General features: G+C 37.2%; 2 protein-coding genes across 2 annotated transcripts in view; one reads left to right on the top strand and one right to left on the bottom strand.

Annotated features, from left to right (window-relative positions):
- The window catches only part of ift80 (intraflagellar transport 80 homolog (Chlamydomonas)), a 328,780-nt gene that overhangs the window by 16,096 nt on the left and 289,270 nt on the right, over window positions 1–23,414 (top strand). Inside the window, exon 2 of the mRNA XM_073040988.1 lies at window positions 17,426–17,492. The gene's annotated coding sequence lies outside the window, so the exon portion shown is untranslated. The remainder of the gene's footprint in view (window positions 1–17,425; window positions 17,493–23,414) is intronic.
- Window positions 1–23,414, bottom strand: part of smc4 (structural maintenance of chromosomes 4) — an 85,566-nt gene that overhangs the window by 13,448 nt on the left and 48,704 nt on the right. The window contains exons 15-19 of the mRNA XM_073040984.1: window positions 12,626–12,705; window positions 9,299–9,451; window positions 8,132–8,258; window positions 6,275–6,464; window positions 3,584–3,728 (exon numbers count right to left, since the gene is read on the bottom strand). Coding sequence (XP_072897085.1) covers window positions 3,584–3,728; window positions 6,275–6,464; window positions 8,132–8,258; window positions 9,299–9,451; window positions 12,626–12,705 — 695 coding nt within the window. The remainder of the gene's footprint in view (window positions 1–3,583; window positions 3,729–6,274; window positions 6,465–8,131; window positions 8,259–9,298; window positions 9,452–12,625; window positions 12,706–23,414) is intronic.

The raw sequence follows: 23,414 nt of genomic DNA, 5'->3' as shown, positions 1-23,414 counted from the left end.
AGATGTCACCTTGATGGCAACGTAAGTCTCTCTAAGACCCTAATATATGCCTCAGAGTCAATGGTACCTTCACATACATGCAACTCACCCATGCCGTAGGCACTGATGCACCCCCATACCATCACAATTGCTGGCTTTTGCACCTTTCGCTGATAACAATCAGGATGGTCGTTTTCATCTTTGGCACGGAAAACTTGACGCCCGTTTTTCCCGAAAACTAGCTGAAATGTGGACTCATCTGACCACAGCACACAGTTCCACAGTCTTTCGGTCCATCTGAGATGAGCTCGGGCCCAGAGAACTCGCCAGCGTTTCTGCATAGAGTTGATGTATGGCTTCCTCCTTGTGTAATACAGTTTCAAGTTGCATTTCTGGATGCAGCGACGGACTGTGTTAAGTGACAATGGTTTTCCGAAGTACTCCCGAGCCCAGGTGGCTATAATTGTCACAGTAGCATGACAGTTTCTTAGGCCGTGCCGCCTGAGGGCTCAAAGATCACGCGCATTCAACAGTGGTTTCCGACCTTGCCCTTTACGCACTGAGATGTCTCTGAATTCTCTGAATCTTTTCACAATATTATGTACTGTAGATGTTGAAAGACCTAAATTCTCTGCAATCTTGTGTTGGGAAATGTTCCTTTTGAACTGACTAACAATTCTCTCACGAATTTTGGCACAAAGGGGTGAGCCATGACCCATCTTTGCTTGCAAAGACTGAGCCTTTGATGGACATTACTTTTATACCCAGTCATGATACCTCACCTGCTACCAATTAGCCTGCTTAATGTGGAGTCTTCCAAACCGGTGTTACTTGAATATTCTGTGCACTTTTCAATCTTATTTTAACTCTGTCCCAACTTTTGTTGAGTGTGTTGCAGCCATCAAATTCTAAATTTGTGTATATTTACAAAATACAATTAAGTTGGTCAGTAAAACTATTGAAAATCTTTTCTTTGTACTTTTGTCAGTTAAATAAAGGTTCGCGTGAATTAACATATCACAGATTTTTGTTTTTATTGCATTTTGGAAAATATCCCAACTTTTCTGGAAATGGGGTTTGTAGATATTAAGGAAGAGGAGGTGCTGGAGCTTTTGGAAAGCATCAAGTTGGATAAGTCACCGAGACCGGATAAGATGCACCCCAGGCTACTGTGGGAGGCAAGGAAGGAGATTGCTGAGCCTCTGGCAATTATCTTTGCATCATCAATGGGGACAGGAGAGGTTCTGGAGGATTGGAGGGGTGCAAATGTTGTTCTCTTATTAAAGGAAGGGAGTAAAGATAACCCAGGAAATTATAGACCAGTGAGTCTTACTTCAATGGTTGGTAGGTTGACGGAAAAGATCCTGAGAGACAGGATTTATAAACATTTGGAGAGGCATAATATGATTAGGAATAGTCGGCATGGCTTTGTCAAAGGTGCCTTACCAACCTGATTGAAATTTTGAGGATGTGACTAAACATATTGATATAAGTAGAGCAGTAGATGCAGTGTATATGGATTCCAGCAAGGTATTTGATATGGTACCCCACGTAAGGCTTATTGAGAAAGTGAGAAAGTAAGGGGACATTGCTTTGTGGATCCAGAATTGGTGTGCCCACAGAAGGCAAAGAGTGGTTGTAGACAGGTCATATTCTGTATGGAGGTCAGTGACCAGTAGTGTGCCTCAGGGATCTGTTCTGAAACACCTTCTGTTCGTGACTTTTATAAATGACCTGGATGAGGAAGCGGAGGGATGGGATAGTATACTTGTTGATGACACAAAGGTTGTGGGGTGTTGTGGACAATGTGGAGGGCTATCAGAGGTTACAGTGGGACATCAATAGGGTGTAAAACTGGGCTGAGAAGTGGCAGATGGAGTTCAACCCAGATAAGTGTGAGGTGGTTCATTTTGGTAGGTGAAATATGATGGCAGAATATAGTATTAATGGTAAGACTGTTGACAATGTGGAATACCAGAGGGATCTTGGGGTCCGAGTCCTTAGAACACGCTAAGCTGCTGTGCAGGTTGTCTCTGTGGTTAAGAAGCCATACGGTGCATTGGCCCTCATCAGCCATGGGATTGAATTTAAGAGCCAAGAGGTAATGTTGCAGCTATACAGAACCCTGGTCAGACCCCACTGTGTTCTGGGCTCAGTTCTGGTCACCTCACTACAGGAAGGATATGGAAACTATAAAAAGGGTGCAGAGGAGATTTACAAAGATGTTGCCTGGATTGGGGAGCATGTCTTATGAGAATAGGTTAAGTGAACTCAGCCTTTTCTCCTTGGAACGGCGGAGGATGAGAGGTGATCTGATAGAGGTGTACAAGATGATGAGAGGCACTGATCGTGTGGATAGTCAGAGGCTTTTTCCCAGGGCTGAAATGGCTAACGTGAGAAGGCACAGTTTTCAGGTGCTAGGAAGTAGGTACAGAGGACATGTCGGGTAAGTTGTATTTTTCTAAAACGCTAAGAGTGGTGAGCGTGTGGAATAGGCTGTCGGTAACAGTGATGGGAGGCGGATACGTGGAGCTAAAAAAAAAAAAGAGGGCTATGGGTAACCCTTGGTAATTTCTAAAGTAAGGGTATATGTTCAGCCACAGCATTGTGGGCTGAAGGGCCTGTATTGTACTGTAGGTTTTTCTATGTTTTTGAAGTGGTGCTTTGCAGTGGTTAGATTCAGAGAATACTCACCTTTGCACTATTCTCCTGGTTACTCTTCTCTAGCAAAATAAATTCACTGACCTGAAAATTTTCAATTGACCGAATTTTGGGGGCAGAGTTCCAGAATGTTACCACAACTTGGGGGAGATGAGCTTCAGATTTCATCCCTAAATACAGTGACTTTAATAATATATCCATTGATGTCAATTGCCCATTTCAGGAACACAGATACACAAACTAAATCATTATTTTAGATGTGTCATAACAAAAGATATAAAACTTTGTGCAGACTGTTCAGCCACATGTTCCTGTTATGCCAATCAATTACATCATAGCCACTTTCCTATAACAACACTTTAATCCCTGAAAATCCAAAATCTATCAAATTCCACCTTGAATATATTCAGCAACAAAGTTTTCAAAAACTTCTTGTAGGGAATTTGAAATTCACTCCCCCAAGTGAAATAATTACTCATTTTTGTCCAGAATTTTGGACAACGTATTCTGAGATTGTAATCTTTGGTTCACAGGTATATCCATATCAACCTGTTCTTTTCTCTGCTTTGATCTCTTATTGGAAGTCTTTTTCAGTTGTGTAGACCACGTTCTGGGATTTCTTTAATGCTTCTAATACCCCTTTTGATCTTGTCCCTTTACCTCTTGGAAAATATTTTACTTCAAATATGCAAAAGTAAGTGGCATTAATGTTGTCTAACAAGAATAAGTTATTCATTAGAAATTTTACCCACCCAAAGTGCACCACTCCTCTATCAGTAATCATTCTTAGTTTTTAGGCTTTGAACTTTGATGTCTCCAAATTGACTGTGCAGACCATTCCACGAGGATTGTTCTTAAACTAATATGTTTGAGTTAAATTACTAATTTTGCAAAGTTTAACTGTGCAACACAACTTGTGCGAGGAGCAACTTGCATAATGTACCTGAGCTTCAGTGCATTCTTTGAGCACTATAGCACCCTCTTCTTCTAACTTCTTCAGTTCTTCTGTTAGATCTTCAATCTCCTTTTTATTCTCTTCAATTTCTTCTCTTGTTCGCTTCACTGCTTCTTCTGCTTTTTTAAAATTTCTGGAAGATATTTAAAAAGGTATCATTTATTATTTATTACAAGCTGCATGAATAGGTCACCTGAAATCTAATCGATGACAAAAAAAGGAAAAAAAACTGCAATAAGCAGGGTTAGAAAATCAAAGAACATTTGATGTTTAAATTGTTAAATGAAAACGGAAAAGAAAACAGGTCAGAGGCTCTGCAGAGAGGAAAAAAGTTAACATTTAACCAGAAGTGGGAAAAGTTGATGCTTAATTAATGCCACAAGATGGAAGACTATGGCATTTAAATGATAAAATAAATGGTGCAAATCAAAAAGGGTATATTAAGAACCAAATGATGCATCAAGGTCAAACAGAATCATTCCAACAGCTGTTGTTATTTTAAAAATTGGGGGGGGGGGGGGGGGGAAAGAGAGATACAATTATGATCTAACAAAAGGTACAGAATGTAATGTGGACCCACAAAGCAGAAATACCCAAAATGATAGCTATGTCAAACTTCGCTGCTGGAAACAACACAATGAGCCAAGAACTGAGGCCGGAGTTGAGATTTAAAGGTAATTAAGTAGGAAAATGAAGCACGTGGCTCGTATCAGGGGATAAACCAAAATGTAGTCACCCTAATCTACACTTTGTGCTTGTAACGTGTGAATGGCCCATATCACCAATAACAAATTAATTATAGTGTACTAAAAGAACAATGAACAAATCAATCCTTCACCTGGATAAACTATGGAAAACAACTTCAGAAGAAACACAAAGGTAGTGATTATATTTCTTCCATTAGAGCCACTTGAATCAGGTAGTTTACTTTTAAGTATATAAAGTTGATGGTATCAATCAGAAAGCCACTGAAAATAAACCCAACCAAAACTGCAAGAGGCCAGTTCAACACTTCAACTACAAAAAGCACAAAACATTGTATGATTAACAGTTGCTGGGATATTAATACCAGATTTATCACACCTTGAAATATAAAATTTCAATTCTTCAAAATTATTACAAGACCCAATTCTATCTTGTCTCACAATTCTCAAATTGCAAATCAAATATGAATAGCGGGCTAAAAAAAACTAGGCAATGTGATGAACAGAAGCCTAAAAAACCCAAAAGCATTGAAGCCTCAGAATTGTCTGATGCTTTTATTCCAAAGTGGGTTGGTTGCTTTTCAATGTGCTAAATTTGATCCATACCATGTTAAGAGGCTGCTATCGATGTACTTATGCATAAAGGATACAAATCTATAGCGCTGAGTAAATGAAGAATATAGAAGGAACTGAAGAAGGGCCTGGACTATTTGAAGAGTGCATTAAGACAAATTTTTGCGTGGTTTCACCATAAAGAGGACAGAAAAGGATATTCTGAATATAATTGAGTAGAAAGTGAACACAAGGAAAACGTTTCAGTTTTGGGAGAGAATGGAAAAAGCAGAAATGTGGGGAAATGGAATAATCTTGGTCAAGATTTTTATCAATATTGTGAGATGGATTCCTTAATTGAAGGAAATGCTTATAGGAATAGACATTGAATGCAAATGAGAAACTGGGAGAAAGAACTAGAATCTTAGTTAAACAAAAACATCTCCAAAAATGCAGACAGCAGTTGATGAAAAGGAACAGTTGAGAGCTAGGTGAAAAACAGTAAGTGTTGTTTCCCATGCAAAGCAGGAAAAGGACAAAAATTGACCCAGAGAGACCTCAATGTAAAGGTGAGGGAAAGAACCCAAATAAGAACAGAAAATGTCCGACAGAATCCACTAAAGGTCACTGAAGTTATTAAAGTTATAAAGGAGAAGTCTTTCAAGGCCAGCACAAGCTCAGTCAGGCCAAGGAGGGCTTTACTGAATAAGGACAAGTTAGGTCTTTGTTCACAATCCATCATGTTGGAGAGGTTGCATTTTTACTGATCTTCAAATTTTTGTTTTAACTTTATTATTTAATTTCTCCAATCTTCACTCTATCAACGGATCTTCTCTTTTGCTAATTCATTACCAAATAAGAAGCCGTTCAGCCCATTTGATCTCGCCTTATTTGTCTGTAACCACATCTTGTTCTTCCTTAGCAACTCCTCTAATTATTTCCCCCGAACACTAAGAATTTATAGAATAGCTAGTTTGCTTTCTGGCATTTATTTGTGATGCGAGAGGAAATTGTGGCACATGATCACATGGAGAACGTGCAAAATTCACAAACGCAACACCTGATGTCAAAATGAAACCCAAATTCAAGGAACTATCATGCAATAGCACTGACATTTCAACACATCAGCACTCTTTTCTTCCACAATCTGCCTGGCCTTGCTGAAAAGAATTACACTTTAACAAAAGCAAAATATAGAGGATGGTAAAAATCCAAAAATAAATACTGGAAATATCTAGCGGAGTTCAGACAACATCCATGAAACAAGAAATGTAATATATTTAGGCTAATGACATCTTATCAGAACCACACAATATGTATGTCTATCCTTTTATGAGTTCTGATGAAAGACCACTTGCATAAAATGTGTACTTTTGTCTCTCCAACTGCATGGGCAATATGTCCCATGGGCATTCAAACTTACCTTCCCGCTGTTTTGATAGCAACTTGTGCTTTTGTAATGGAAGATGTGCAATCATCTATTTCTTTGTTAATTTTATCCAGTTTATCCTGTTGGGCTTTAAGTTTTTTATTGTTGATTTCAACAATAAGTTCATGCAATCGTTTCACCTCTGCCTCAATTTTCCCAGCTTTTGCTGCAGCCTTTTCATACTCTGGAGAAAGAAAAATAGAACAACTTTTACCAAAAGTGTAAAGGTAGTTATTTCAGTTAAATGCACCACCTAAATAAAAACAGAAATTACTAAAATTCTGAATTATTCTTCCAATAATATGACAGTTTAACAAGGAATGCAAAACTGAAATTAACAAAGTATAATAGTACTAGCACATTTTTGTTAATATCTCAATGCAGTAGAATTCAAAAGCATGACCTTATTGATACAGGGTTGAGCAATGTGGTATGTTCTATCACTCCAAATTTTAAATGGGAAGAAAATAATGCACATGATCCAAACTTGGAGAATATATGAAGAATGCAAACCAAAAACACCATCACTGAGAGATTATGGGAGACTTATTCTTGAAGTTGATTCCCTGGAGGCATACAAGGGATATAGAAGTGTACTTGAGAAAGAAATCAGGAGGGCTGAAAGGAAGCATGATAACCCTGACAGAGAGAATTAAGAAAAAAAACTAGGAAGAAATCAAGGCCCCTTAAAGACTAAAGGAAATACCTTAGTTTTTTTTTTACCATAGCAAAAGATATTAAGACTTTGGAACTAGGAAAGTAAATGGGGAGGTCTTTGGGATGGTCTACAGCACCGGTGGTGCTAGATGTCTTAAAAGATATGAAGGCAGACAAATCTCCAGGGCCTGACCAGGTTTATCCAAGAACATTGTAGAACACTAGAGAATTGTCAAAGCCCTGGCTGAGATATTTGCATCGTTAGCTAATGGTGAAGTGCTAGCAGACTGGAGGGTAGTGAATGCTGTGCCTTTACTTAAAAGGGTGGCAAAGAAAAAAACTAGGAAGGTTATGGGCCAAACCTGGGTTGGGAATCTTGGTTAGCAAATACCAGTTAGGCCAAATGGCCTACTTCTGCGAGGTATGACTATGTAGGGAAGCCATACCAAATAAATAAAACCTTTGAGGCACAGTGAAAAATTTTGCCTGCCTTAGTGTACAATTAACTCCCCAAACACGCATTGCTATGATGACAAAGTCCCTGAACCTGCACCAGATTCTTGCTGAGAAAATGAAGTTAGTGAATACTCCACCACAGGACTCCATCTGTAGCCTAGATCACAGTGTATCTGGAATGACAATCTCAAGATGTTCATGCTCATTGCTATGATTCACAATGATTCAACTGGCCTTCCCCAGTGGCAAAAAAAAGTTATGTACTAATGGTCTTGTCATTCACTAGATCAGCCGATAATTCTTGCTGTGCTTTAAAAAAATGATTTTTAAGTTATTCATGATTGAGATGTTAAAGTCAATTCTAAGAATTACACATTTTTGATATATTAAAGGGCACAGATGAGTGCAATATCAGATGACATTTAGACAAGATCGTCTAAATAGTAAAAAAAAAGTGCCTTAGGCATGTTTCCTTAAGTAATGTTACTTATTAGCAGAGAATATTTAAAACCAAGTAGTGATTCTTTCTAAAATCACAATAATTCTTATAAGTAACCTGTTTTGTGTATGTGCATTGCTTGGAACGACATAGAAGATAGAAAGTAGGATTTATGGACAGGGTATATGGAACACTAATAACCGATTCTAAGCAGAAGAGTTTTGCAACTGAAAAGAATACATTCCTCATACAAAGCTCCAAATAAAGGAAGAGATACATAACAATGAACTCAAGCTCACCTTTCTTGTAAGTGTCCAATACCCTCTGTAGCTCTTTCTGTTTATTCTGATCAGGAACTGCTGCCACCACATTTGCTTCAAAGTCCTTCACCCGAATTGTTAAGTGAACCTCCTGTTCAGTCAGGCCCTAATTTAAGCAAATATCTCATTATTTAACTAATCTTTCAACGTGGTGGCATCTTGAAGTTTTCCAGGGGTGAAAGCCAATTCCTGCATAACTCTAAAAATAAAATTTTTTTGAACTGACCCATATTGTATGTACATTGTTTGGAATGACTTTAGAGATTGTAGGGTTTATGGACAGGGACCACGGAGCAGTGGAGTTTTGCAATTGAAAGTTACTTTAAGATAATTACTATCGCAGATGCAAAATTAAAATATCAGCCAAGAGTCTGGTAACTAACTTAACAGCTTTCTCACCAAACTCACAGTTGGCATATTAATTCACTAAAATTAAGAGCAAGACATCACCCAGCTCTCAGGAAAAAGAAGCTATAGCTCCATGCTTATAAGATATCACAAAGCTTGGAATATGTGAATACAGATGGCAAACACCAAAAAATATTCAACCAATAAAAATATTAATTATACTATAAATGATCAATACTTACAATTTGTATGTTAATATTTTAAATACTTGCTAAAAAATTTGTGCTGGAAAACACCTTATTTGCTTTGTTATTAACTACATGCAAGCTAGTCCACCTTTGCTGTATGGGTGGAATAACAGCAGCAAGTACTCATCAAGAAGATCAGAATAAAGTATTTTTGAGAGTAGTCCTCAAACTTTTTCAATTATCAATCAGATTCTTTCCAGAAGAACCCTGCACAACTTTTCTAATTTAAAGATGCTGCACAAATGCAACCTGTTGCTGAAATAATCTTGTTCAATAAACGTGGCTGATTTCCAGTGTAAATTTGCTTAACTGAATTTAGTGACCAATTACACCCAACTTTTTTTTTTAAGAGACCAACATAAGTTTCATTGTTACATATTACTAATCCAATCTAAATGGTAACCTGAAACCAGATTCCATATCAAAAGTTACACTATACCTCATTATACATCATTTTAATACTACTATATTAAAATAGCTGATCTAATGGCCCTGTAAAATGGAACTATATTTAATAAATGTCACAAAATAATATATTAAAATTACAAACCTGTATGCTTGCTGTGTATTTTTCCAACATGTTTTTCATCTCCCTGATACTCTGCCGCATCTTAACCACTTTATCTTCCAAATTACTTTTCTGTTCTTGGTATTTTTGTGCCATTGCCAAATCCTTTTGCAATTTAGTCTCCATTTTTTCCATCTATTTTGGTTCAAAAATATCTTTAAATTAGTTGCCTTAAGTACTCAAAATAACTGAAGTACTTAATTGGAAACTAGTTTAAAAACACAAAACCTCACCAAGACTGTGTTGCAAAAACAAATGACTGGTGTAAATTTGTAACACTGCAGGGCAATGGTACTATTAAAATGCCACAACAGTGACTGTAGTTTACTTCAGATGATTTCTACCAAATATGGTTGGTTAGTTTCTATTAAAATCTGGTAGACTGCTAAGTAGCTTTATATTATAGCTTGGTCAGTAAATAGCAAAACAAAGCTGCAGATTTGTGATTATTGATGTGATAAAAAAAAGATGAATGCACCTTGGCTGTATTGAAATTTAACCATATGACACCAAGTGTATAAAAAGGCATCAGGTGAACTAGGTGTTGGGTGTTATCTTCAATATTACTCCCAAAATAAATACAGCAAGGAGTTCAAAGTAACTGAAAGATTGAATAATATTTCTCTGAGATTGTTCAAAGCAACATTTTGGTAGATGCTGAGACAATTCTAAAATATGGGCAAAACCCAGAAAAGGAAATTTGTTAAAGTAAAAATGGAAGAATAAATACAAAATGTACCGAAATTGATTGAAAAATGGTTAAGGGCAAACTTCCTGAAAAATCTACAACTCCCATTTAAAATGTTAGATCTGCAAATTAGTTGTCCAATGCTGTTTTTCATGAAATGTTCATTTTCGATTACTGGTAATTTTGCCTTTAAAAGCCAAAATTAATTTAATGCATATACTAAGATCTTAGACTTGCTCACAGCAAATAACTATCAAGGGATAAATTATATGTACCTTAGAATACTTAGAAGATTTAAAAAAAATATTTCATCAACAATAATGTGTCAAGTTTTAAGGGTGTGGGAATTCAGAATAAATTTTCGGCAACTGTTAAGTAATGGCGCTTTAAACCTCTCATTAGTCAAGTGGTTTAAATCAAGAGTGTATAAGCATGTTTGCTTTTGTATCACAGTTGCTTCTGTGATCCTCCTCCACACAGTGGCATATCTATGGAATTCTCTATCTTATAGCTGTGGCGGCTAGCTCATAAGTAGTATTTGGTGGAGATAAAACATTATTTTTGGAAGTCCAGTGGATTGAGAGTCATAATGCTATGATAAAGAAAATGTGTTATCTGCAGTCACATATGATCATAGTGGTACAGGGTTAAGGAGCCAGGTAGCCTATACTTGTTCATTTTTCCTTTGTGTTCTTGTACAATGGGGGAAGTTCTACATTACAATTAAATTGATAGTATGGAACAAAGAGACAATTTTAAATTAAACAAATAGGAAATAGCACTTCATTTGAGATAGGGTACACACTTCTATAAAAAACAAGGAACAAACTTGTACTGACATTACATCTTACTCAGTATCAGGATGACCTAGAATGCCAAAAGCCGAAGCAAGTGTTTAGAGCTGTTCATTAAAGGCTAATAATGCCTAGGGCAGCAGCATGGGTACCATTTTTTATTCTGAATAATATAAGGGCCTCTTGCATCCACAAAAGTAGGCAATACAGTCTTGGCAGATTGTTTTATGCATTCATTTGATAACAAAGCAGCACTTCTATAACATACTAAATTCTTAACTTGTACTACTTGCTCAGGACCAAAAAAAAGACTTACCAGAGATAATAATCTGAGCCATTAAAATACGTACACTAAAAAAATCATCTTTGTCTGTAGCAAAGCATCACTTAGAAGATACAGTAAAGAAAGTGTTGAGGTTAAAAAGTTCTACTTTAGTCTCATCTGACAAGACCAAGTAGTATGTGTGGTAAATCTAATACTGCACATCAGCCAGTACTTACTGTAACACCATCCCTACTGAAATGTATGGTGGAGATAGCATCACGCTATGGGGATGCTTTTTAGCAACAGGGACTGGAAATCTGGTCAGGATTGATGGGAAGATGAATGCTGCTAAATAGAGATCCTGGATAAAAACCTACTATCCTCTGCCAGAAAACTGAACCAGGGGAGGAAGGTAGTCTTTCAGCAGGACAATGACCTTAGGTGGCCCAGAGACCTGACCTTAACCCAATCGAACATCTCATCTCTGGCAAGACCTTAAGACTGCTGTCCACTGTCACTCCCCAACTAACCTGGCAGTTTGAACAATTTTGAAAGGATAGATAAATCTTGCATCACATCATGCAAAGCTAATAGAGACTTATTCAAAAAGCCAGCTAGATACAATAGCTTCGAGAGGTGGTTCAACTAAGCATTAAGCACTTTTGTACTGCTGACGATTCAGTTTTTAATTTTTTTAAAAAAAATTCTTATGCTTCACAATTGTAATGCCCTGGTTAAGATGTTTACTGCCAATGCTATGGGTATTTCATTTACCAGTTTTCTGTAGAAGCAGTGTGTTCGCCTGATAGTATTTGAGTTTCAGTTTAATTACGAGCCTTTTTTAAAATTCCTTCTTTTAATAACTGTTTGATTAAGCTGAAATTAGTAAATACACCTTCTTTATAATTGCACGCGGTGTATGATCTGTTATTTCTTGCCAACGGATAATTTCACATGGCCAGTAATCGCTCAGATTGGGGTTTGGGTGGTTGAAACACTCCAACTTTCCAGTTTGGTAGGACCCAAGTCTTACCTACCCTAGACATACAGAGCTTAAGAAAGGTGGTTTTCTCACCACTAAGTCCAATGGTATTAATGAGTGGCTAATGAGCTGAGTTTCTATAGAAACTCAATAAAAGGGAATTTCAGATTTTTTTCTGCTTTTGGGCAGTACTGTGGGGGAAAAATGGCATGTGATTCACAAATAAAAATCCTCAGTTAAATTGATTGAAATCCATGGTTATAATACTCATTTATATGAACAAAAGTTTGGAGGCCAAGTACTTCTTCTAAGGCACTGTATGTGGACAAACATGAAAAATACTCGATACATACAATCTTAAAATTATAATTATCTTAACATTTTGGTTAAGTAAAACAAAAGGAAAGAATGGTAATACTTAAGTAATACTCGAGTTTTTGTGAATAGGATTTTGAAATTTTATCCTAAGCTAAAATGACTGAACAGAAATGCTATCATATCTGAAATTCCAAGATGAATTTATAAGTTCAATGCCCACATTCTTAACATGAAACAACTGAAAAATTGGACACAGACTTACCTCCTCTGGAGTTGTTTCAACCACTAATGAAGATCCCATTCTCCCCTTCATTATTTTCCCCCCTCCACCTGTCATTGTACCTGAAACCGAACAGATCATTCATATGCTTTTTAAAAAATCAATACAAGTTTGGTTAATACCCCACAGGCATGCACTAGTAGTTACTTGTGTAATAAAATGGTTAGACTCTCCATGGAAGCAAAGGAAAACAAGATCATTAGACAGAGCAGATTTAGTCCATTCATGCCCTTTGAATCTGCTTTGCCATTCAACTATAACTGATTTATTTTCCCTGTCAATCCTATTCCGTTATCTTTGACACCCTTACTAATCAAGAACGTATCAACCTCTGCTTTAACCTTCACAGCCACCTGTGACAATGAATTCCACAAATTCACCACGCTTTGGCTAATCTCTATTCTAAAGGGATATCTGCTGTTCTGAGACTGTGCCTTTTGGTCCTAATCCCTTTCACTTATTACATCTCTCCACATGCATACTATGTATGCCTTTCAATGTTCAATAGGTTCAATGAGATCCCCTCCTTATTCTTCTAAACTCAATTGTGTTCAGGCCTGGAGCTATGACTACTCCTCATATGTTAACAAGGGTCATTCTTGTAAACATGCTCTGAACCTTTTCCAATGCAACAGATCCTTTCTGAGATAAGGGCCCCAAACTGTCAGCAATACTCCAAATGTGATCTAACCAATGCCTTATAAATCCTCAGCATTATATCCTTGCCTTTACATTCTTGTTCTCTCAAAATTAGTGCCAACATCGCATTTGTCTTCCTTACTACCGACTCAACCTGCAAGTTAATGTTTAGGAAATCCTGCACTAGGACTCCAAAATCCTTTTGCATCTCCAGTTTCTGAATTCGAACCCTGTTTTGAGAATAGTCTACACTTTCACTCTTTCAACCAAAGAGCATGACTATACTTCCAGAGGAGGAAACCAAAGGTCCACGAGCCAGACATCATTGGGAAATCAAAGATGGAGACTGTTAGCAACTTGAAATTCCTCAGTGTTATCATTTCAGAGAACCTGTCCTGGGCCCAGCATGGTAATGCCTCTACTTCCTCAGACATTTGCAAAGATTTGGCACACCATCTAAAACCCTGAAAAACTTCCATAGCTGTATGATGCAAAGTATATTGTCTGGCTGCATCATAGCCAGGTATGGAAACATCAATGTCATTGAATGAAAATGTAATTGATAACAGCCTAGTCCATCATGGGTAAAGACCTCCCCACCATTGAGCACATCTATATGGAGCTTTGTCACAGGTAAGCAGCATCCTTCATCAAGGACTCCCACTACCCAGGTCATGCTCTCATCAGGAAGAATGTACAGAAGCATCAGGATTCACAAAACCGGGTTCAAAGATTGAAAGTATATATGTTATCCAAGTATGTTTGCACTATACAACCCTGAGATTCATCTCCCAGACAGCCACAAAACAAAGAAAAATCAGGGAATCCGTTCAATAAAAACCCACAACCCCACATGCAAAAATGAAAATTGCACAAATGGCAATTTAAAAAAAGGAAGCAGAAAACACAATATAAAACACACAAAAAGTCCAGGCATATTTCACAAACAAGAGAAAATCTGCAGATGCTGGAAATCAAAGTAATACACAGAAAATGCTGGAGGAACTCAGCAGGCCAGGCTGCAACCATGGAAAAGAGGAAACAATTGACGTTTCAGGCCGTGACTCTTCATCAGGATGAGAGAAAAAGAGATTAGAAGCCAGAGTAAGAAGGTGTGGGGGGAGGAGAGGAAGTACAAGGTAGTAGATGATAGGTGAAACCAAGAGAGGGGGAGGGGTGAAGTAAAGATCCAGGGAGTCGATTGGTGAAAGAGATAAAGGGGCTAGAGAATGGGGAAAAATGGTGAAGCATGTGGAGTGGGGAGGGGGTAGTAAGGATCAATTACCCACTCTGACTAGCCATTCTAGAGCCTCCTCTACTGCCACGATGAGGTCACACTCAAGCTGGAGGAGCAACACCTTGGATTTCTGTCAGGGTATGAACATCACTTCCTCGAACTTTCGGTCACTGACCTCCCCATCTCCCTCATGTATTTACCTGACTATCACTTCCTTCTGGTGCTTCTCCCCTCCTTTTCTTCTGTGGCCTTTTGTCCTCTACTATCAGATTCCCTCCTTCGCCAGCCCTTCCACCAATCAACTTCCCAGCTCTTTACCTCCACCCCCCCCCCACCCCGGTTTCACCTATCACCTACTACCTTGTACTTCTTTCTCCCCTCCCCCACCTTCTTTGTCTAACTTCTAATCCCTTTTTTCTGGTCCTGAAGAAGGGTCTTAGCCCGAAATGTCGATTGTTCACTTTTCCATAGAAGCTGACTGGCCTGCTGAGTTCACCAGCATTTTGAGTGTATTACAGGCATATTTCAGTTCAGCTCCTAACAATTCAGTTCCACAAAGTGTTCGATATCTGCAGGCCACCCTGATTCAAAATGCAAAATAGCAAAAAAAAAAAGAGCAACCTGAAACTAGAAACATGTGAATCGTTATTACCCTACAACCAGAGGGGATAACTTCATTCACGGCTGTCAATGAACTGTTCCCACAATCTATGGACTCACATTCAAAGACTCTTCATCTCATATTCTTAATATTATTTGTTTACTTATTTGCAATGGCAGTTTGTTGTCTTTTTACATACTGGTTGCCTGTTCTGCTGCTGTCTTTCATTGATTCTATTATGGTTATTGGATTTATTGAGTATGCCTGCAAAAATATTAATCTCAGGACTGTATGCTGATACATACTGTATGTACTTTGATAATAAATTTACTTTGACTTTTATACACTGTATTCCATCATTTTTGCCTATGCTCCTAATCTGTCCAATCCCTTTTGCAGACTCACCACTTACTCAGCAGTATCTACCTGCCCACTTGCATCATCATTATCATCCACAAACTCGACCGCAAAACCATCGAATGGGTAATCCAGACGATTAACATGTAACATGAAAAGCAGCGGACCCAACATCAACACTTCTGGAACACCATTAGTCATAGAGCCAAAGGACTCCATTATTCCCACTCTTTGCCTTCTGCCAGTAGGCCAAACTGTCCATGCTAGTATCTTCCCTGTAATACCACGAGCTCTTATCTTGTTTAGCAGCCACACACGAGAGATCTCATTGAAGGCCAAGTAAACAACACCCACCGACCCGCTCTTGTCTCTTCCTGTTTGTTACTTCTTCAAAGAGCTTCAACAGATTTGTCAGACAAGATTTCCCCTTAAGGAAATCACGCTGACTTTGGCCTACTTTATTGTGTGCCCCCAAGTAGCTTGAAACCTTATTCTCAATAATATATTCCAACATCCTGCCAACCACTGAAGTCAGGCTAACCAGCCTATAATTTCCTGTCTTTTGCCTCCCTCCTTTGATAAAAGCTGGAGTGATATTTGCAATTTTCTGGCCCATTTTGGAAGCCAGTGATTCTTGAAGGATCACTACTAATGCCTCCAACTACCTCTTTAAAAATCCGGGGTTAGTCCATCTGGTCCAGGTGATTCATCTACTTATGTTTCAGCTTCCCAAGCACCTTCTGCTTGGTAATAGCAACCACACCCACTTTTGCTCTTGCACTCTTGAATCTCTGCAACACTGCTGTTGTCTTCCATAGTGAAAATGGAAGCAAAATAGTTTTTCGGTTCTCCTGCCACATCTTTGTTCCCCGTTACTACGGCCACACATCATTTTTCAGCAGTCCAATGTCACCTCTATTTTACTGTGTATAATCTGAAAAAAATTTGCTACCTTCTTACATTATTGGCCATATTGCATTCCTTCCACTCTTTATTGCTTATAAGTTACCTTCCATTAGTTTTTAAAAAGCTTCCCAAACCTCTAACTTCCAACTATTTTCTGCTATATTGCATGCCCTCTCTGACTTCCCTTTCAGTCTATGGTTGCTTCATCTCCCTTTAGAACACTTCTTTCTTTTTAGGATGAAGCTATCTTACATCTTCCAAACGATTCCCAGAAACTCCAACCATTCCTGCTCTACCATTAGCTGTGCTGCCCCTTTCCAATCAACTTTTGACAGTTCCTCTCATGCACCTACAGTATATTTACCTTTACTCAATACATCCAAGTTTACCTTCTTCCTCTCAAACTTCAGGGTGAATTCTAATATATTATGATCACTGCCCCCTAAGAGGTCACCTTAAGCTCTCTATTCAAAACAGGACTATAAGGAACAGATAGCCAGCAGCAGAAACTCCTTTTCAACTGGTAAAATCCTTTGTGTTCTTTGATGTTCATGGAAGGTCAGGAAAACTTAGTTGATGTGCACACAAGGTACTTAGTGGATGAATTAATGTAGCTGTCAGTTTAGTCAATAACTCTGTCTCTCACTGATCATTAATACAAGGTGCTATTATTGAAACGTCGGCTGGTGGTGCAGTGACATCAGCACCAGATTCCGGAGCAAAGGTTCCCAAGTTCGAATCCAGTCGAGCTGCTCCTGGATACGCTTTCCATCCATGTCGGTTTGAGTGTTGAGCTCACAACTCGGCCTCGTAAGAAAAAAACACTGCGCTGTGAGAAGGACGTGGGGGACCACTCACAGATCTTTCCTCCAGACAACCACTTGAAAAAAAAATGGTCGCTTAGGCTCCGGCAGAGTATGGCACACAAAAAAAAATTCTTGTAACAGTACCCCATATTCTGGCTGGTGTTCAAAGGCTGTATACAACTCACATCAGGGTTTTTTTACCTTGCAGTTTCTTAACTCCGTCAATTCTTTCCAAGGGCTAAATCAAAGCAAGAAGCGGAGAGTGAAGAAGTAAAGGCGAGGTCAGTGGGAGACGCTCATGAAGTGAGTACTGTTTCAGATCCGCTCCATAACCTTTACTTTTTTTAACCTTTGATCACCCTTATTCAACTTATTGTTACCTACACCAAAAGATTTTTGCTACTTTCTCGGGCTTATCGTTAAGATTTTATTGTGAATTTTGGAAGATATGCAAACAGAAATGGCTCTTAGATCCAAAGGACGAGAACCGGGGCGAAACCCGAACGGTAATGGAAAGAAGCTAGCTCAACCGCAACGCACTGAGTTAACTTATGAATTGCTTATGGAGGTTTTGGATAAAAAATTTGAGGAACAACATCAGGCTTTTCAACGAGATATAAAGGCTTTTCAAGATTATATGGTTAAGACGGATTCAGTAATTAACCAGCAGCAAGCGCTTATCGCGTCTGCAACATGAAGCGCGGAAACGAGATTTGACAATTGAAAAATTGCAACAGGATTTAATTTCGACCATTAAACTGGTGGAGACACTTAAAGCCAAGAGTGTCGATTTGGAGAATCGGTCCAGAAGACAGAACCTACGCATACTTGGTCTCCCAGACGGCATAGAAAAAGGCGATCCTTCGAAATACTTTGCTCAATTTCTAAAAGATGCGTTTCCGTCGGTTTTTCCAGAAAACCCCCCGGTACTTGACCGAGCACATAGAATTTGGAGTCGTTCACCGACGGTTTCAGATAAGCCCCCGGTGGTAATCGTCCGATTTCATTACGTACACGACAAAGAACAACTCATTCGTGAAGCTCGAAGGGCCGGGATGATTAAATTTCATGAGTATTGTTTTCGTTTGGTGCAAGATTTTAGCCCAGAAGTCATGAAGAAAAGGCTGTTTTTTAAACCTCTGATGTCTGAATGTTATGAGAAAAATCTAAAACCTGCGCTCTTATACCCGGCGAAGCTCAGGATTTCCCCCCCGAATGCCCCGCGTAAAGTATTTCTGTCTACCTTTGAAGCGAAAAAGTATTTGGAGGAGAACTTCCCTACTGATAGTTACTACTCTCCATTAAATGAGTGATTCTGATCGTGAAAGATGGTTTTCGATTCCTTAAACCAGGGTTAGTCTCTGGTTATTGGTGTAGGTTTATCCTATACTTCATATTTAAGTTAAAGTGTGTTTTCGTTATATTAATCGCTTTGTCTTATACACTTTAACTACTATACTATATTCTTGTCTATTATTTTTATTCCCTTGAAGGTATATTTTTAACCTTTCGAAGTGAATTTTTTGTTTAATATCAAGATAATGGTTTTTTGCAAAGTATTGGTTTTGTTTAAGATGGCGTTATTGTTTCTTTTTTTCGTCTTCTTCCTATAATGCATCGCTTATCATAGTTTAAATACTTCTTGATTTGTTTGGGTTATAACCCGATTTATAAACTTTTAGTGATTATACTCCCTTTTTCTTTACAACTCAGCATATTAAGAAGCGTAGTTTTTAGTACTGCGATCATAATTCTTAAAGTTCGGGTGTTTTTTAAAAATATATATCCTTTAAACACGGAGTGGTCTGCCGCTGATATGGGGGTAGAGTTAGTCTCATTTTTTCTTTTTTCTAGCCATATTTTGGCTTTTTTTCTTTTTCATGTGGGGGTGGGGGTTGGTCTGTTTTCCTTTTTAATTTTTCTCTTATCAATTTGTTTTAGTTTTTTTACTTGGGCTGTTCTTGAACTACAAATATGTCTACGATGTCGTCACTTCCGGGTCCGCTCTTTATTTTTGTTCCTCTTCCGGGTGCATGAGTTTATAACATGGTTAACCCTTTATATACCAAAGGGATGACTTTAGAAACATGGCTCAAACCATTAACTTTGTGTCTTGGAATACTAATGGATTAAACCATCCGATTAAACGAAAGAAGATTTTCAAAGTATTCCAAAGACTTAGTGCTCATATCATTTTTGTACAAGAAACTCATGTGAGGAAGGAGGACAAATATCGCTTTTTTAGGTCTTGGCGGGGTCAACAGTATCATTCGAATTCGAATGCCAAAGTTAAGGGAGTTTCAATTTTTATTGACTCCTCTATTACATTTGTTCAACATGATATCCTTTCGGATCCGAATGGTAGATTTTTGTTAATTACGGGTTTACTCGGTAATAAAAAGGTTGCTATGGTTAATGTTTATGCCCCAAATGTGGATTGTCCTGATTTCTTTAAGTCCTTATTTACTTCTTTACCTAATTTAAATGAATATAAGTTAATAATGGGTGGTGACTTTAATTGTTGTCTAATTCCTTTGATGGACAAATCTACACCTATTCAGACTTTACCCAATAAGTCGGCCACTTGTATTAACTCCTTTTTGACTGATAATGGAGTTTTTGATATTTGGAGATTTCGTCATCCTAATGACAAAGAGTTTTCTTTTTTCTCACATGTTTATCACTCCTATTCGAGAATTGATTATTTTTTTATTGACTCTTGTTTTATTCCATCGGTAATTAGTTGTAATTATGATATTATAGCTATTTCCGACCATGCTCCATTAAAACTTTCTATTAATTTTACGGATACAGCTTTAAGTGCTAGACAATGGCGATTTGACTCTACCTTATTGCAAGAGCCGGACTTTATTAAATTTATGAAGGAACAGATCGATTTCTTCTTTTCAACTAATTCCACAGAGGATATCTCTTGCGGAATACTTTGGGACACTTTTAAAGCGTATATACGTGGACAGATTATCTCTTATTCTGCTGGTCTGAGAAAACGCATTAAGAAGGAAACTCATTTATTGGTTGATAAAATTAAAGAGATTGACAAGAAATATTCGACTACTCCCAGCAAGGAGCTTTACAAACAAAGGGTTGAACTTCAAATGGAACATAGTTTATTACTCACATCTCCGATTGAAAATCAATTAATGAAAACCAGATCTGATTTTTATATACATAGTGATAAATCGGGAAAACTGTTAGCTAGTCAGCTGAAGAATGTTTCAGTTAAATGTCAAATCACTATGGTTCGTCAGCAGAACGGGGATTTGACAGTTAACCATGATGAGATAAATAAGTCTTTTCAAGACTTTTATACCTCCCTGTATCAATCTGAATTCCCTCAGGATCATAATACCATGTGTGATTTTCTCGGGAAATTGAATTTTCCAAAACTATCATCTGATGATCTTTCAGTAATAGATACTCCGTTTACGGATGCGGAAATTAAAGGGGTCATTTCCTCAATGAATTCTGGGAAAGCACCAGGTCCAGATGGGTACACAGTAGAATTTTTAAAATGTTTTTCTGCTACTCTATCTCCTTGGCTATGCAAGGTTTTTGAAGAAGCAATTAGATTGGGGAATTTGCCTCAATCTTTTTATAGAGCTTCCATTTCCTTAATACTGAAGAAAGATAAAGACCCTACTGATTGTGCATCTTATAGACCAATTTCTTTATTGAATGTGGATTCTAAGATTTCTTCCAAGTTACTGGCTTCCAGGCTGGAGAAGGTACTACCCCAAATTATTTCGGAAGACCAAACCGGTTTTATTAAAAATCGCTATTCTTTTTTCAATGTTAGGAGATTATTGAATATTGTTTATACTCCTTCACACAATACTTCAGAATGTGTTATTTCATTAGATGCGGAGAAAGCATTTGATAGAGTTGAATGGCCTTACTTATTTTATGTGCTGGAGAAGTTTAATTTCAGTCCGACCTTTATTTCTTGGATTAAACTGATATATCAAACTCCAGTAGCCTCGGTGTTTACTAATAACAAAGATCTCCATTTTTTCGTTTATTTCGGGGCACTAGACAAGGTTGTCCTCTTAGTCCATTACTATTTAACATCACTTTAGAACCTTTGGCAATTGCCATCAGAGAATCACAGGATATTTTGGGTATTAATCGTGGAACAGATATTCATAAGGTATCTTTATACGCAGATGATTTATTATTATTCATCTCTAACCCTGAGAAATCTATTCCAGCAGTCTTATCATTGTTGGCTCAATTTAGTGAGTTTTCTGGGTACAAGTTAAATCTTAATAAGAGTGAATTGTTTCCTTTGAATAGACAGGTCCCAAACTATGGTATTTTACCGTTTAAATTAGTTACAGACTCTTTTACTTACTTAGGGATTAAAATTACAAAAAACCATAAAGAATTATTTAGGTTTAATTTTCTACCCTTAATTGATCAGATTAAAGGCTTGTTTACTAAGTGGTCACCATTATCTTTGTCTCTGATAGGTAGGATTAATGCTATTAAGATGGTTATTTTACCTAAATTTTTATATATTTTTCAAGCGGTACCAATTTTTATTCCGAAATCCTTTTTTACTAATGTTGATTCAAAAATTTCCTCATATATATGGCAGAATAAAAATCCCAGGTTAGGTAAAATATACTTACAGAAGACAAGGAAGGATGGTGGGTTGGCATTACCCAATTTCAGATTTTACTATTGGGCAGTTAATATTAGATATTTGATATGTTGGTTGAAAGAATGGGATGGTCCTTTTGGCCCTCATTGGGTGAGTTTGGAAACTAAATCGGTATCTGCTTATGCTCTGGGTTCTATTTTAGGGACATCTCTCCCTTTTGCTCTTTCTAAATTGCCGAATTGAATCGACAACCCGATAGTTAAATATACCTTACGTATATGGTTTCAATTTCGGAAATTTTTCGGGTTGACTCAATTCGTGTTAAATAGTCCTATTGTATCTAATTGTTTTTTTCACCCCTCAATTATAGATCAAGCTTTTTTGGCTTGGAAAACTAAGGGATTATTAAGATTTTCTGACTTATTTTTGGACAACTGTTTTATGTCTTTTGAGCAATTAGCAAATAAATATAATTTGCCTAGATTTCATTTTTTTTAGATACTTACAGGTTAGGCATTTTTTAAGTACGGTACTTCCTTCATTCCCAAATTTTGTGTCTTCAGATATTTTGGAGAGTTTGTTTGAATTAAACCCTTTTCAAAAAGGGCTTATATCAAAACTTTATAATATAATTATGAAGATACGTTCAATGCCCTTTGATAAGACCAAAAATGATTGGGAAAGAGAGCTTAATCTTATTATTTCTATTGAGAATTGGGATAGAATTCTTCAATTAGTTAATACATCATCTATATGTGCCAAACATTCATTAATACAATTTAAAGTTGTGCATAGGGCCCATATGTCCAATGATAAATTAGCTCATTTTTATTCTCATATAAACCCTATTTATGACAGATGTCAATCAGAAATCGCGTCTTTAACTCATATGTTTTGGTCATGTCCGATTTTGGAAAAATATTGGAAAGATATTTTTGATATTATTTCGGCGGTACTGAACATTGATTTACAACCCCATCCTATTACCGCAATTTTTGGTTTACCGATGATGGGCTCACTTCACTTATCTCCTTCCGCCTGTCGAATGATTGCTTTTCTCACTTTGATGGCTAGAAGATCTATTTTGTTGAATTGGAAGGAAATTAATCCTCCCACGGTATTTCATTGGCTTTCTCAAACTATGTTATGTCTAAATTTAGAAAAAATTAGAAGTGCTGTATTTGATACTTCTATTAAATTTGAAAAGATATGGAGACCATTTATTCAATATTTTCATATGATGTAATGGCCCTGTGCCAGGCTTATCGGTTTTTTCAGCCTTAATCGTATGTATGTTGAGAGGATCGGAGTTGACGACATTGATTTTTATGTATGCTTGTGAGATACTATGAACAGCCCTTTTTTTTTCTTCTTCTCTTTTTTTTTAGTTTTTTCTTCTTTTGTTTTTTTCTTAGATATTAGATTAGTAGATTAGTTAACTTTCATATATAGATTTATTTTTTTTCCTCTTTTTTTTATATTATATATTATGGAATATCTAGACTTACCTTGTCCATATATATACTATATGGTTTATGTATTCCTTCATGTGTAATGGGAGTTTATATGTTTGTAATCCATTATTAATATTTTAATTGTAT

This window comes from Hemitrygon akajei, chromosome 3 (genome assembly GCF_048418815.1).
Source record: "Hemitrygon akajei chromosome 3, sHemAka1.3, whole genome shotgun sequence".
NCBI classification, from domain to species: domain Eukaryota; kingdom Metazoa; phylum Chordata; class Chondrichthyes; order Myliobatiformes; family Dasyatidae; genus Hemitrygon; species Hemitrygon akajei.
This window is presented reverse-complemented; position numbering and strand designations above follow the sequence as displayed.